At 39.9% G+C, this 15,310-nt stretch overlaps 1 protein-coding gene across 2 annotated transcripts in view; it reads left to right on the top strand.

Moving 5' to 3' along the window:
• Positions 1–15,310, top strand: part of sdk1a (sidekick cell adhesion molecule 1a) — a 779,580-nt gene that overhangs the window by 374,011 nt on the left and 390,259 nt on the right. For both annotated transcript variants that reach the window (XM_063058961.1, XM_063058960.1), the window contains exon 5: positions 1,622–1,755. In XM_063058961.1, the coding sequence (XP_062915031.1) occupies positions 1,622–1,755 (134 nt within the window). The remainder of the gene's footprint in view (positions 1–1,621; positions 1,756–15,310) is intronic.

Raw genomic sequence — 15,310 nt, 5'->3', positions numbered from 1 at the left:
TTTAACAGGAAATCCATGCTAAATATCCAGATATTTACATGTGATACAATACTTTTTGAATAACGTGCGTTTTGAAATAAAATCAAAGAAAACAATTCCAATGGCAATGAATGCAAAACGCAGGAAGGTAGACGCTGAATGCCGAAAAAGCAGTGAAAATGATGGAAATACCCGTGCCAGCTACGAAGTCTCAAAACGTATTGCAGAAAAGATGAAGAGTTTGTCTTCATGAAGAGTACAGACTTGAGAGACTGCTCAACTTGCAGTGTTTCTGCGAGGAGTGACCTCAAGTTTTCAAACTTTTGAAGAGTTTATTCAATTAATTCCTATGAAGGACACAGTTACTAGAGCAGACATTTTTGAAGCTTTGTTGAAAATGATGTCAGAAATGAAACTTAATGTGTTGAAGCTAATTGGCATCACAACTGATGGGGCACCAGCAACGGTGGGCAGAAAAACTAAACTGAGTTCTTCGATTACTAATTGGCATCCTTGGTTAAGCACAAATGATTTTCTAGCATGTGTTATTCATTAATTTGAGGCAAAACATAACTAGATGTATTTAAATGGATAATTCCCATATTTCAAGTTTTTTATGGCATTTATCTGGCTCACCGTCCACTCATTAATACGCGATCCGGCCCACAGAGGCAAAAAGGTTGCCGACCCCTGGTATAGGACATTGCCGCCAATGTGCGCTGTTGTCAATCCCTCTACTTTGCTACATCAAGGCTGATTCCACTGATGATTTAAAGTTCTTAGAATAAATTCTGAGGTTTCAAGTTCTGATTTGGTAACGGGATAATATTACATTGATAGGAATTCATACTTAAAACTCAAAGAACTGGCTGCATATAATATACCCATTGCATACAGAGGTTACGTAGGATGCGGGTAGCAAGGTTCTGGGGAAAAGGCAGGAGAATGGGGTTGAGGGGGATATTAAATCTCCCATGATGGAATGGCAGAGCAGACTCGTTGGGCCAAACGGCCTAATTCTGTTCCTTGTCTTTTGGTCTTGTATTCTTAATATTCATGTCTTTTCCTAAATTGAGGAATGAAGTGCAAATTCTTAGCATTTACCTGGATAATTAAACAATTAAGTTAAGCAGAGGTGACATATTTGTCGTCTGTGTTTGATTTCCGTTAAAGTTTTTTGTGGAAGTCTACTTGATTTAGCTGCCAGACAAACATGTACTGATTAAAGCATAATCTAGAGCACCAGTCCGATTTGATACTGGGTGAATATGATATTGTTGAAAGTCTTGTCTTTTGGGTGGGAGCTGAACCATTGGGCTCTTTCGTGTGTTCAGGTAGCTCTCTTGCCATCTTCCAAACAGTTTTCACCTACTGTTTTGATAAACATTTTCTGCAGTTGGAAAACGTTTGGGTTATAAGCGTGTTATGTTAGTGTAACAAGGCTGCATTTTTCCTGCACAACATTGAAAGTCAAGAGATTTTTCTTCAGTCTGTGGGAGTTTGAGTGAATTTTCAACATCCAATAATTCCCAGCATAATTTATGCTATTTAGCTGTTGGAATTATATTTAACAATTCTGAAAGACTTCATGGAAGATTGGGTTAACCATGCTCATGTTTTTTTTTGTGTTTTTCTTTAACAGTGCGATTACACTTGACAATCATTTAGTACTGCTTTCGGTGGCTGCGGCAGATACGGGAAAATACTATGTACAAGCAGTCAATGAAAAGAATGGGGAAAATAAGACGAGTCCATTTATCTTCCTGACCATTTCAAGTAAGTGTGGAAATATATAAATATTTTGTTCTTTTACTTAGTAAGAGTAGGTGTTCTGCGGTTGTCTGCACAAAGCCTGTTGAGACATTGGCCTACAGTTGGGTTGAGTTGTTCTCTGATCTAGGCAGTTTACTTGCAAAGGTTTTGTCACCATATGACAAGACACCATCAGTTCGCTGTTGATTGTGGTGTGTCCTCCAAATGCTTGGCCTTTATGTACTTAACCATTGGTTGATTGGTTGCATTTTGGAAACTCAGTTGTGATGTTGGGAGGAGATCCTTCTGCTGATTGGTTGTATCAGTCGTCCCCAACCTCCAGGCCACAGACCGATACCGATCCGCGAAGCATGTAGGGGTGCAGCGGTAGCTGGGACGCACCCAGCACATCTTTAAGAAAAAAGCCAAAATAAACAAGCTAATTGATTAGGCGCCACCCGGCACGTAAATGTCAGCCCAGATCAGAGGCGATTGCCGATTACGTCACCTCTGATCTGGGCCGCCATTTACATGCCAGGCGGCACCTAATTAATTAGCTTGTTTATTTCAGCTTTTTTCTTAAAGATGTGCTGGGTGCATCCCGGCTACTGCTGCACCTCTGCACTCTTCGCGGATCAGTATTGGTATAGGCTCCAGAGGAACAGTTTCATTCGGTTGTATTCATGTATCGTTGAATGGTAAGTAAACTTGAATTTGATTTTAATTTGATTCCTTGGATGCCGTGCGTTTGCTTGCACCATGATGCCCAGACGAATTTGCGCCCTTCTCAGTCTTCGTGGGTAGAGACAAGGGAGAGTCGGCCATGCCACTTTACAGGCGGTTGATGTTCATGGATCCTTGTAGATAGTTTTCTTCCAGTTTGGCTAACCTGATATTTGCAGGAAATCTGATGCAGACAAGACTAATGTGGTCTACAGAATCCAATGCGGGGACTACAGCAATGCAACCCAACAAATAACCACCCGAGGTACGCACTTTCTGAATTATTTCTAACATTGGCTTAAGCTTGGTTCCAAAAATAAATGAACCTATGGAAGTAATGACAGAGGTTCAAGTATGAAATAGTCATTGAACCTAACCTAGATTTTAAAGGGGGCAGATTTAAAACCTGATGCTGTTATAGAAAACTATTGGGTCAAAGACATATTATTTTGAAGATGCCTGTATTAGTTTCAACATTTACCTACACATTTCTGGACTTTGGAAAACCCACTGGGTGAAGGCTGGTAAAAAGGCTGAAATCTGAAGTGATTGCTTTTGGCACAGTGGTTTAAGGGTACACTGTACATTAAGTGCATTCATCTGCGTGTTTATGTTGTTAACATCAAAGTTTGAGAATAATAAGCTTACAAGCAATGAATATACTGTCTTTCTTTTTAATTGCTGACTGAAGACTGCATACTTAATGGCCTCTATTTTAGCCTGAAGGCAAGTTCGGTGTGGGAATGCTGTTGTGATTTAGGAAACTCTGAAGAACAGAGTTCCCAAATGTCCTAGAAAAATTAATTGCATTATTTCTGTTTGTGATTGGTAGCTTGAGGACAGGAAGGCTTTGGAGTGTGGAAAGCCTTCTTCAGAAAGCATTCAAGTAGAAACAGGCATTGGAGAGGTTGTGGGTCAAAGCAGAATCAGGTGTTAACCCAACCCATAAGGGGTAATTCTAGTTATCATTGGAGTTTGGAGGAGTAGGGGTGGGGTCAGGGATAGGAAAAGAGAATTTGTTTGGTAGGTGATGCATATTGGGCAGAGAGGATTATGAAATGCAATTGGGAAGGGATTGCAATGGTTGGGTAAATATATGGTACTTTGAGTGTCTGATGGTTGTAATGGGAAAATAAGTGGTGGGTGGAGTTTCAATGATGAGCATGGAAGTTGAGGTAGGGTTGGATAAAATAGTAGCTGGTGGAGATGGAACAGATGATGTGGTCTGGGTTTATTATCAAGCATTAGTGACAGGTTTTACCAATCTTTGACTTCAAAATTCCAAACGTTTTTATTTAACGGAAATGATTAAGAGATGGTTCCTTTTATAATGTTAAAAAAGGCATCCGTTAGTCTTGCTTGACCATGGATCTCTGCCTGGAAAGTCTTCACTCTCCAGGGCGCAAGCCTGGGCAAGGTTGTATGGAAGACCGGCAGTCGCCAATGCTGCAAGTCTCCCCTCCATGCCACCGATGTTGTCCAAGGGAAGGGCAAGGGCCGATATAGCGTGGCACCAGTGTCGTCGCAGAGCACTGTATGGTTAAGTGCCTTGATCAAGGACACAACATGCTGCCGCGGCTGGGGCTTGAACTCACGACCTTCAGGTCGCTAGTCAAATGCCTTAACCACTTGGCCACGTGCCCACACTTAATTAAACCCTAAATCTCTGGACAAGGTGGCGCCAGAGTACAACGCTCCCTCGGTTGACATCTTCCAGATAGCTCACGAAAATATGCATTTTACTACTTTTAAGTCTGTTTTTCTCCTTATATGTGTTTCTGGGACTGTTAGAGTTAGAGCCTGCGATTTACAGTTTGGAGATCATTTGAGTGATCCAGTACTTAGCTGTCTTCGAAAGGTGATGAACTGAGAGCTTGGATACATACATGGAATTATGATGTAGTGGCCATTACAGAGACTTGGCTGGCACCAGGGCAGGAATGGATTCTCAATATTCCTGGATTTCAGTGCTTTAGAAGGGATAGAGAGGGCGGAAAATGGGGAGGAGAGGTGGCATTACTGGTCAGGAATACTATTACAGCTACAGAAAGGGTGGGTAATGTAGCAGGATCCTCTTTTGAGTCAGTATGGGTGGAAGTCAGGAACAGGAAGGGAGCAGTTACTCTATTGGGAGTATTCTATAGGCCCCCTGGTAGCAGCAGAGATACAGAGGAGCAGATTGGGAGGCAGATTTCGGAAAGGTGCAAAAATAACAGGGTTGTTATCATGGGTGACTTTAACTTCCCTAATAATGATTGGCACCTGATTAATTCCAAGGGTTTCGATGGGGCAGAGTTTGTTAAGTGTGTCCAGGACAGATTCCTGTCACAGTATGTGGACAGGCTGACTAGGGGGAATGAATACTAAAGAAATACCACTCCTTTACAGGGTCAGTCTGAGTAACGTTTTCTTTCCTGGGACAAGGACAAAGATAAGCAGGGAGTTTTGACATTGCTGTACATTTGGTCATGATTGAACAAGACTGAAACAAGAGGAAGGGAGTTAAATACCACTACAATGAAACACTAATTGGCTGCAACGTGCATACTCACGAGAATGACTTCTGATCCCGTTCAGACCCTGCATCAGTCCGTGGTTGTTACGGGGAGACCAGTGAATAGACAGCAACAACATCTCCTCCACAATTTCCATCAGCACAGGTGCACCACAAGGCTGCGTGCTTAGTCCCCTGCTCTATTCTCTTTATACTTATGACTGTGTGGCTAAGCACAGCTCTAATGCCATACTTATTGACACCACTGTCATAGGCCCAAGCAAAGGTGGTGACGAACCAGCATATAGGAGGGAGTTTGAAAACGTGGCTGAGTGGTGCCACAGTACCATCCTCGTATTCAAAATCAGCAAGACCAAGGAACTGATTATTGATTTCAGGAGGACCATGACCCAGTCCTCATTGGAGGACCAGAGATGGAGAGGATTAGCAACTTCAAATTCCTCTGAGGACCTGTCCTGGGCCCAGCACGTAAATGCAATTATGAAGACAACATCGCAGCGCCTCTACTTCCTTAGGAGTTTGTGAAGATACAGAATAACTTGTAAAACTTAAACTTTTATAGATGTGTAATGGAGAGTATATTGACTGGCTGCTTCACAGCCTGGTATGGAAACACCAATGCCCTTGAATGGAAAATCCTACAAAAATGGATATGGCCCAGTCCATCACGGGTAAAGCCCTTCCCATCATTGAACACATCTACATGAAAGGCTGATGCAGGAAAGCAGCATACATAATCAGAGACTCCCACCACCCAGCATATACTTTCTTCTTGCTGTTGTCATCAGGAAGAAGGCACAGGAGCCTCAAGACTCACACTACCAGCTTCCTGAACAGTTTTTATCCCTGAACCATCACAATCTTGACCAGAGGGGGATAACTTCAGAACTTCACTTGCCCCATCATTGAAATATTGCCATAACTTATGGTCTCACTTTCAAGGACTCTTTACCTCACATTCTTGATGTTTATTGCGTATTTATTTATTACTTCTTTATTTTTGCGTTTGCACAGTTTGTTGTGTTTTGCATACTGGTTGAACACCGAAGTTGGTGCAGTCTTTCATTCATTCTATTATGGTTATTAATCTATAATGGATGTATTGCGTATGCCAGCAAGAAAATGGTGACATATGTGTTCTTTGATAATAATCTACTTCGAACTGTGGTTATGGTCAAAGAGAAATATTGGCACCAATGTGGAGCAAATTAGGGTATGAGCCTTCAACTCAGAGTATCATAGAGACAGACATCTGATTACTGAATGATGTGAGATGTTGATCTGGTGGGGGAAGAAGTTGAAAAATAAGAATTTGACTTATTTGATGGACCTCTCAGTCTGGCAATGCATTGGGAAGATCAAATTTTCCTGGTAGTACCTGGCTATAGAGGTAGCAAGGTAAGGTATTGTGTTCTAGGTTCTCCAAAAATAGCATTTTACAAGAAATGATACTATCCTGTGTGTAATTAGTTGGGGTTCTTTTGGTATCTCACCTAAGAGCAGCAGTTTGAATTTGTGGAGTTAAATGTGGTACGATTTTCAGTTACATAACCTTGAAACGAAAGTGTAATGCAATTGAATTTCTGAGTAATTGTGTTCTAATATTTATTGCAGCCTCAGCTAACATTTTAAACTTTTATCTGTGATCATTATAATTTGTTGATTGAAAATAGTTTGTGGTGTATTTTATTGCAGTTTCTAATCAATTTCATTTAAAAAATATCAATGACATGCCATAAAAAGACTTAAGACACAAACTTGTTTAAGTTTCTAAGAGATTATAGTTTATTTGCATTATAAAGATTTCCTGTCAGCAGTGATTAAAGAAAAGAATTTGATGTATAAAGACAAGTTAATTCAGCAGCAGGTAATCATGCTCTTTAAATATTGTGATCATATCTATGTAACTTTTCTAAGAGGCAAATATATCAAAATCCTTAAATTTCTCTTCAGCTGCTAATTTCATACTCGATACTATTCTTACCAAATTCCTGGGAAACATTTCTGTTTAGTCACTGCCATGTCCCCAAGCAACCCAAAGCCATGTGAACAATTGAATAGGCACTGTGGGTATCTTGCTTAGGGCCAAATTGGGTTCAAGTAGTTGGGGAAGAGAGAGACAGGGACTGGAAGCTCCTTGTCAACACTTAGGAATAGAGAAGTGAAGCCTTGCTTACTTTGGATTGAGCCCTGATGGAACTACATCGAGGAAATACTTGACACATCTCATTTTCTTAACTAAGGAAGGATATAAAGGAGATGTATGAAAAGTTCACCTAACTAATTCCTAGGTTAATGGATTAAGTACATTGGCCTTGTGCCCTCTTAAATTTAGAAGAATGAGAGGTAATGTCACTGAAACATGCATAACACTTACGCATAAAAGAGGATATATAGGGTGTTGTTCTCCCAGGCTGCCTTGTCTAGAATAAGGGATTCAGTACAAAGATGAGAAGAAATCGCTTCTCTCAGCGGATGACGTTTCTTCAGTAGTATCCCTCTCAAAGGTCAATGGATCTTACTTATTGAGTATGTTCACGGCAGAGATAGATACTTTTTATGTGAAGGGAATTCAGGGACTGGTGCAGGGAAGTGATGCTTCGATGAAAGGTTATCTATGATCTTACAGAAAAGCAGAGAGGACAAATGATCTGCCCCATTCCTATTTCCTATGACCTTATATATTTGGGACTTCAGTTCAGGTTGCCAGGGGATGGAGATGGTGTGCCAGAGGTGGGTTGTCTTCATAGATTGAGGCCTGAAGAACAGAAGATTTGTTTGGGGTTTTATGATTGGGTGCTTGGATAAGCTTCTTCATGTTCTTCTATAATTTTGAGGTTCCATTAAATTAATCTTAATTTACAGCCCAACATTTGACCCCTTTATTATTTATTAAACGTAGTGTTTAACATAGAAGTAATATTTCTGATAGCGGGGGAACCTTAGCAATCTTTCTTCTCAGTCAGGGATTCTTAACTTTGTTTTAATAAAGAAATGCCAAACAAGAATGGTAGAAGCATTCAGCAGCTCAGGACCATCAGTGGAGTAAGCAATATTCAGTGTTCCGGGTCAATGATCCTTTATCAGAATAGGAAAAGGGAGGAAACAAACAGGTTTCAGCGATGAAGAGGAGGAGTGGAGAGAATAGGTCCAATATCTGTGATGAGGTGCAGATCAAAGTTATCGTGGTAAAACTACTTTTAAAACTGTCGGAATGCAGTAGTGGATGGAGATGGAAAAATGGACGAGGCAGGATACTTTTGGAATGCTGAAAGGGAAGGTGGGGGGAGTGGGTAATTGAGCTGAAGTGGCTGATGATGAGATCCTTTTGCAGGTAATTGACATTATGGAAGATTTATATGGTGCTTTGGTGGAAAGCAAGAACAAGGGAAATACTAATATCTGGCTGGAAGGAGAGATGAATGAGGGGCAATTGCAGGAAGTAGAGGAGGCGTTTTCAACCACTCCCCTTCTCATTGCACTTGGCCGTGCAACCTTGGAAAATGCAACTCCTGCCATTGTTGATTCTCCTTCCATCACAAGGAACTCAATAACCCATCAAATCTATACCTGTGTGCTCATGCAGTTGTTCACTCGATCGTCTTCCAGTTCATGTGTTGTATCGCATGCTCACAATGTGGAGAAAGCAGGCACACGTTTGGGAAACTGCTTTACACAGCACTTGTTATTCAGTCCCTGAGGGAAACGTTGAGCTTTCTGTCACGTTACTTTAATTCTGACTCCACGCCACAGTCTACCCTCCCTATCTTGCATTGATCCAACAATATAAAACACATGTTTGAGAAACAGCACCTCGTCTTTTATGTGGAGACTTCACAGCTTTTGGGACTTAATATTGCATTTAATAATTTTTATTTCCCTCCATGGTTTTTTGGCTGGGTGTCTCAGTTTTAGTTTGTTGCACTTTGTTATCTGTCTCCAAAACTTGTTTTTTCCCCAAGGAATTGACCTGAAGTATCTGCTGCTCTGACAGTTTTATTAATGGGAACACACTTGATTAGTTTGTAAAGATGCAATTAGATTAATTATTTAACTCTCCCTTTCATCTTGGGCTCAATGTGTTGATGTGTATTTAAGCCCCAAAACTGCTCATTAAAATGATTTGAATTATGAACAAATTAGATGAACAAATGGAAATGATGGATAGTGTAGGGATAGTTAATACATTAAGCCTGCCCCATATAGTCATGTTGCAATCAAATATCATGACCCCGTAATGCTCCCCATCGACCAGCAGTCATGTAATCCCCCCCTGAGAGAGGTAAAAAGCATTAATTGCAAACCTTGGACCATTGCAGGGAAAATAAAGATAATTGGTGATACTTCCTTTTTGACCTCAAAGACATTATAATGAGTCCTAACAGTTCTCAGATTCACTTCACTCAATTTCAGTCAATATCAGTGGCTGCGAGAAGCTCACTCTATTCCCCTTTGAAGATTTGCTGTGAATTTCTGCTGTATGAGCTTGCAACTTGAACCCCTGCAAAAAGTGAGCACTTCTGGTATTAAACCTATAATGCTGTGCTAATGTAATTTATTTACTTGATGTCCAGTGGATGAATATCCTGGGCTAATATTTCACTTTATTATGTTTCCTTCTCGTCTCGGCAAGACAAATTGCTAGACGTTGGTTGACATCAGGTGCACAGCGTATGAGCAATCCCGGGCATGAATCTATCTGTTAACAGGTTGCGAATTTGGCTTCCAACACCAGCAAACTGAATGAATATTTAACCACAATCTGGTTGTTTTGAGAAATTTAGTCAATTTGTTCGAATTAATTGCCCTCATTAAAACCACCATGCACACGTCATGCATGACTGTCATTCATTAGGGTTGGCATATGTATTTGCATTAAATATATCTACTTTCTGAATCACGTGGCTCTTTGAAGTAAAGTATAATGCTTAAATGGGTTTGCAGTCTGTATTAGTGCGATCATAAATTTTACTTCTATTTTGGTCGAGCTGTTCAGTTTGTGTGGATAGCTTTGCAAAAAATCACAACTTTAATCCATTAAATACTAAATCGAAAGCATGCTGGGATAAATTATAAACAACTATTTGTTTATGTGATACAATAATTGATACTTTAAAGAAATCAACCACTCTGATATCTTGCTAGACACAAAGCCTGGTCAGTATTTCAACTACTAGACCAATGGGCACCACAACTGAGTAGCTTCTGACGATGCGATAGATTCGATTTTGTTCCTCCCCTTTTCATCTCGGGCTCAATGTATTAAAGTGTATTGAAGCCCCAATAGTATTCACCAAACTGCTGTATGTCACCCTGTTTGTACATGAAAGGCTTTGCACTTCATTCATGATTTATTTCCTTCTTATCTTTGAGAGAACTGAATAATTAACAAGAAACTTACCATAGTAAGATATAGAGCAAATAATGCCAAACAATGATATCAATGAATTTCTTTAAAAAAATTTTTTTTTGGCATGTGTGTGCGTCTGTGTGTGTGTGCGCGATGGCAGCGGGATGATGTTTTCTTCATGCTTTTACAAGGCGCGGAGCAAGAGAGAGAGACTGTGTGGTGCGCCGCTCCCCACACAGACACTTTGCAGTATTTTTCCCTTTATTTTACGAGGTTCGAGTTGCGATCTCGACACTGAACCCGGCATGGATGGAAAGTGTACTCGGGAGTGGACCCAACTGGGTTCGAACCTGGGAACCTCCGTTCCAGAGTCTGGCGCTGATGTCATTGCGCCACCAGCCAGCCCGATATCAACGTATTTCAAGGGAGAGATAGGAAATGTTCTCTTCCTAATTTGGTTGATGGAGCTTTGTTGTATTTTAATGAATTAAAGTGTGAGCATATGTAGCTCTGAATGTTTTTATATTATTCACCCTGTTGACTCAATGATTTTACATTTCTTAACTCGACCCAAAAGTTGTGAATTTGGTATTCTTGAATCAGAGATTAGTGGTAATATTTTATGAGTCCCTACATTATTATGATTAAGTATTACCTTCCAAAATGCCTGGTTATAACAACCAAAAATAATTTGTGGTGATCAATGTGCAAAGTTTAATTCTGGCTATTTTGAGTGGGTTTCAGAGAGAACTTAATATTGAATCTCTGGAATAAAGCTCTAGTTTTGACTGCTGCTAATTGCAGTCAGACTGCAGAAAATTGCTGCAAGGGGAATAAAGGAAGTTTCAATATTCAATATTCAATAAAATTAGCAGATGCTAAAATGGAAAATTATGTCTGGGAACATATTGTAACATGAATATTTTATATTTTTTTAATAATGTGTGCAAAGGAATAGGGATCAAAGGGGAACTCTCAGGAGATCTGGTGCTAATTATCACAGATCTGATGAGTAAACGGATAGCTACTTTGCTGTGCAAATTCTTAATGATTTGAAGAACATCATTTGAATTTGAACGAGTGCAAATTAATCTGTAATCCAGTGTGTTAGAAATAGATCCTTGGTCCTTGCACAAAGTGAACATTTTATGCATTACTGTACATTGTATTTAATTGATGTCAAACATACTAAATTTTAAACTCGAGTACATCACACAGTGGCAACGGCTAAAGCCATTGAAGTCTCTATACCCATGACTGTGTGGCTAGGCTTAGCTCAAATACCATCTATAAATCTGCTGATGATACAGCCTTTGTTGGCAGAATCTCATATGCTGACAAGAGGGCAAACAGGAGCAAGACGTACCAAATAGTTGAGTGGTGTCACAATAACAATCTTGCACTTAGTGTCAGTAAGACCCAGAGATGATTGTGGATTTCAGGAAGGGTACGACGTGAGAACACAAACCTATCCTTATAGAGGGATCAGAAGTGGAGAGAGTGAGCAATTTCAAGCTCCTGGGTGTCAATATCTCTGAGGATCTAACCTGGTCCCAATATATTGATGCAGCTACAAAGAAGGCAAGACAGTGGCAATATTGATCAGAAGTTTGAAGAGATTTAGTTTATCTCCTAAAACATTCAAAAACTTCTCCATATGTACCCTGCTGAGCATTCTGACTAGCTGCATCACCATCTGGTATGGGGTGGGGGTGGGGAGCGCTCTACTGTACGATATCGTAGCAAGCTGCAGAGAATTGTAAAATTAGTCAGATCCGTCCTTGGATACTAGCCTTCATAGTATCTAAGACATTTTTAAGGAGTGGTGCCTCAGAAAAGTGATTTCCATCATCAAGAACCCTCACCACCCAGGATGCGCCTTCTTCTCATTGTTACCACCACGAAGGAGGTACGAGAGCCTGAAGGCACACACTCAGCGAAACAGGAACAGCTTCTTCCCCTCTGCCTTTTGATTTCTGAGTGGACATTGAATCCATGAGCATGAGCTCACTACTTTTTTTAAAATTTCTGTTTTTTTGCACTACTTGTCTAAATTTGACTATACATTTATGTACTCTATTTTTTCACTCTATATTTATTTATCATGTATTTCATTGTACTGCTGCTGCAAAGTCTCACGACATATGCCAGTGATATTTAACCTGATTCTGACTCTATGTCGACCTCTGTGAGGTTTACTATGGCTGATGCATTAGCCATTGTTGAAATGGCAGTATACCTCCTGCTATTTTGATTAAATATGAGAAACTTTGATTAACCTACTGCCTTTCACAAATTTTGAAGAATGTAAGTTTCTTGATGAATAATGAAATGCATTTTGCAATATAGTCACGATATTAGACGACGACTCATAGCACTTACTTTCTCCAATTCTGCAAGAGTCGAAGTTTCTCAGTTTTCACACGTCAGTAGATATTTCCATCTTTCCAGCTCTCCAGTCAATAGGTTTGAACTTTCTGTTTTGCTAAAATCTCGAAGTTTAGTTCTATATGGACAAAAAACAAATGATGCCATGATTGAACCTTGGCTCCAGCGGATTTGAACGCCTGATCTTTCAACTCCGATAGTAAAACAAGAAGTGCTAGAAGTACTCAGCAAGTCAAGTGGCATCTGTGGCTGGAAAGATATTTTCGATATTATTTCAACGGTCCTAAATATAGACTTACAACCTCATCCAATTACTGCTATCTTTGGACTACCAATGAAAGACTTAAATAATTTAACCTCTTCATCACGAAGGATGATTGCATTTCTTACTTTAATGGCTAGAAGGTCCATTTTGTTGAATTGGAAAGAGATTAACCCTCCTAAGGTATTTCATTGGTTTTCACAAACTATGCTGTGTTTGAATTTGGAGAAAATTAGAAGTGCAGTTTATGACCCTTCCATTAAGTTTGAAAAAACTTGGAGGCCATTCATTCAGCATTTTCATTTGATGTAATTTGATCATTTCCAAACTTGTTTTATCTCTCTGTACTGTTGTTGGAGGGGAATGGAATCGTCGACACTAAGGTTTTCTTCTTTTCCATTTTAAGTTGTTAGTTTTGCCCAAGTCTTTTAGTTTAGTTGATTAATTTTGTTTTTCTTTGGGGATGGGGTTTTTTTTTTGGGTTTTGTTTTTTTTTCTTTTTCATGATTTTTTTTCCAGTTTTTTTTGATTTGTATTATCCGTTGTCAGTTCTACATGATTGGGAGCTTTGTTAACTTACACTATTTGATTTTACAATTACTTTTCTTAAGTGTAACAATATATCTCCTATTATTTGTATTATTGCTATGTTTTGTTTCTGTATTTCGAAATTAATAAAAAGATTGGAAAAGAAAGTGGCATCTGTGGAGAGAGGATTAATATTTCAGGTTGACAACCTTTATTTCAAACTGTGCAAGACTGGGAAACAAGCATGTTTAAAATTGCAGAGAAGTGGGAGGAGTAGAGAAGACAAAGGGAATGTGATTTCCCTCTATAAACCAGAATGCTGGAAATAACATCACTAGAGAGAATAAAATGGAATTAACTTTACATATTGATGACCTTTTGAACTGAATTTGTTTGCTTTATTACAAATTGAAAAGGTTGGCTATCTGAAAGCGATGAATTTATTGTTGAGTCCCGAAGTTATGTCTACAAGCTTATGTTGGGCTTCTTTGCAATAATGCAAGAGGGCAGAGATACGGAGATGGGAGTGGTAGGGTGAATTAAAGTGACAGGTGGCTGGAAGTTCGGTTTTATCCTTCTGGACTGAACGGTATTCCACAAAGCAGCCGCCCAATCTGTATTTTGTTTCTCAAAAGTAGAATCTACTTCATGGACATCAATCCATTACACTACATTAGAAAAAAAAACTCCAAGCCAGGTAAGCCAGTCTTCACCTAGGAGTGTTTAGATCCTTGGATGGTGTGAAGGGAAATGGTGAAAGAGCAGATGTTGTGTCTCTGGGACTGCATGGGTAGGCTGTGAGAAGGAGAGTGAGTGTTAGTGGAGATGAAGGAGTGAATTGGGGATGTAATATTCCCTTTTGAATGTTGAAAGGGGAGAGGAAGGCAGTATTTGTCAGGTGTGTATTTCCTTGATAGTGGTTTAAATTACCAGGGACGATCCATTGAATGTGTTGGCACATGGGGTTGGAAAGTGAGAGCCAGAGGAATCATGTCCTTGCTCTTTGAGGGAGGATTGGGGAATGGGAAAAGAAATGCAGGTGTGAGAATCTTGTCAGTTGTGTGGTTGGTTAAAAAAAAAGTCCCTTCCTAACGCTGTGCGCCACCACACTCAGTAAATCATCCCTTTCAATTTTTGCCACTACAGAGTCTTGGAAAACTATTCAGCCCTCCCCCCAAAGCCATTGTTCACGTAAATGAGTATTGCAATCAGGGATTTTGCTCAATTAAGCTGAGAATTTTCATTTGTGAATCACCTGCTGCTTTTTCACAGTGGAGCCCAAAAATCAGAGAAAATTGTGAAGCATGAAAAACTAAAAATTCAAAACCTGAAATGTCACCAGTTCAAAGTGTTTAGCCGCCTTTGATCAGCCGCCTCTGAATTAAACTATCTTTCATAGCTATTCCAGTCAGTAGTCTTTTTCGACAAGTCTCTTGTTGATTCCTCCGTGCAAAATTGGTCAAGCTGTACCAGGGTTAGTTGGGGAGCGGTGGTGGACGTTAATCTTGAGGTCTTGCCAGAGATGTTGGATTGAGTTAAGGTCAGGACTATGACTGGGCCACTCGAGAACTTCAATTTTTTTCATTTGAAGCCATTGTACGGTTGCTCTGGTAGTGTGCTTTGGGTTGTTGTTTTGCTGAAATACAAACTGCCTGCCCAGTTTATACTTCGTGGCAGAGGCTTGCAGATGGTTATCCAGGAGCTCTCTGTATTTAGGAGTGTGTATCGCCCCATCAATCCTGACCAGATTTCCAGTCCCTGCTGCTGAAAAACATCTCCAAAGCATGATGCTACCTCCACTATACTTTACAAT

Source organism: Mobula hypostoma, chromosome 9 (assembly GCF_963921235.1).
Source record: "Mobula hypostoma chromosome 9, sMobHyp1.1, whole genome shotgun sequence".
In the NCBI taxonomy this organism is placed as follows: domain Eukaryota; kingdom Metazoa; phylum Chordata; class Chondrichthyes; order Myliobatiformes; family Myliobatidae; genus Mobula; species Mobula hypostoma.
This window is presented reverse-complemented; position numbering and strand designations above follow the sequence as displayed.